Here is a 1730-nt window from a genome sequence, read left to right as displayed (position 1 = left end):
TCACTCATACGTCACTTAAAGCCATATGGCCTAATTACCCCCTTTTTAGCTCTGTCCCTTGGCACATCTGGGGGTCAGCCCCTTCATTTTAACAACTTTTAATCCCCATCACCTAAGTAAACTGAGTTAAATTCACGTTAACTGTTATCAAGAAAAAGTAATTTGAAGAAAATTATTAACGCATGATGGACAAAAGGGCGACGAACAACGTTTTACTCATCTACCCCTATAAAATACTCATTTACCCCTATAAAATACTCATCTACCCAGAAAAAACAATCACCATGAAAAAGACGCAGTCGACCCCGAGAAAAGACGAAGAGAGCCCGAGAAATGACGAAGCGACCCCGAGAAAAGACGCAGAGACCGCCAACAAAACGAGCCACCCCGAGAAAAGACCACTGACCCGCAAAAAGACGCAGCGACCCCGAGTAAAAGACGCAGAACCCGAGAAAATACGAAGGACCAGGAGAAAAGACGCAGCGACCCCGAAAAAACGCAGCGACCCCAAGAAAAGACGCAACGACCCCGAGGAAAGACGCAGCGACCCGAGACAAGACGCAGCGACCCCAGAAAAGACGCAGAGACCCCAGAAAAGACGAAGCGACCCGAGAAAGACGCAGCGACCCCTATAAAATACTCATCTACCCCTATAAAATACTCATCTACCCTTTTAAAATACTCATCTATCCACATAAAATACTAATTTACCCCATAATATACTAATCTACCACTATAAAATACTCATCTATCCCTATAAAATACTAATCTACCACTATAAAATACAAATCTACCCCTATAAATTACAAATCTACCCCTATAAAATACTCATATACCCCTATAAAATACTCATCCACCCATATAAAATACTAATCTACCCATATACAATACTCATCTATCCCCATAAAATACTCATCTACCCCCATAAAATACTCATCTACCCCCATAAAATTCTCATCTACCCCTATAAAATACTAATCTATCCCTATCAAATACTCATCTACCCCCATAAAATACTCATCTACCCCTATAAAATACTCATCTACCCCTATCAAATACTAATCTACCCCTATAAAATACTCATCTACCCCTAAAAAATACTCATCTACCCCTATAAAATACCCATCTACCCCCATAAAATACTCATCTACCCCCATAAAATACTCATATACCCCTAAAAATTACTAATCTACCCTATAAAATACTAATCTACCCCCATAAAATACTCATCTACCCATATAAAATACTAATCTACCCCTAAAAAATACTCATCTACCCTATAAAATACCCATCTACCCCCATAAAATACTCATCTACCCCCATAAAATACTCATATACCCCTAAAAAATTACTAATCTACCCTATAAAATACTAATCTACCCCCATAAAATATTCATCTACCCCTATATAATACTCATATACCCCTATAAAATACGCATCTACCCCATAAAATACTCATCTACCCATATATAATACTCATCTACCCCCATGAAATACTCATCTACCCATATACAATACTCATCTACCCCTATGAAATACTCATCTACCCATATACAATACTCATCTACCCCTATAAAATACCGATCTACCCCCATAAAATATTCATCTACCCCTATATAATACTCATATACCCCTATAAAATACGCATCTACCCCATAAAATACTCATCTACCCATATATAATACTCATCTACCCCCATGAAATACTCATCTACCCATATACAATACTCA

The 1730-nt window shown here is 38.0% G+C and overlaps 1 protein-coding gene across 1 annotated transcript; it reads left to right on the top strand.

Moving 5' to 3' along the window:
* Positions 1 to 284: 284 nt before the first annotated feature.
* On the top strand, positions 285 to 635 carry LOC117339944 (neurofilament heavy polypeptide-like). The gene has a single exon (XM_033901668.1). It carries the CDS (start codon positions 285 to 287, stop codon positions 633 to 635), a length of 351 nt encoding a protein of 116 aa, XP_033757559.1.
* The last annotated feature ends 1095 nt before the right edge of the window (positions 636 to 1730 follow it).

Source organism: Pecten maximus, chromosome 1, assembly GCF_902652985.1.
Source record: "Pecten maximus chromosome 1, xPecMax1.1, whole genome shotgun sequence".
NCBI classification, from domain to species: Eukaryota; Metazoa; Mollusca; class Bivalvia; order Pectinida; family Pectinidae; genus Pecten; species Pecten maximus.
The sequence above is the reverse complement of the archived record's forward strand: the minus strand, read 5'-3'. Positions and strand labels throughout refer to the sequence as shown.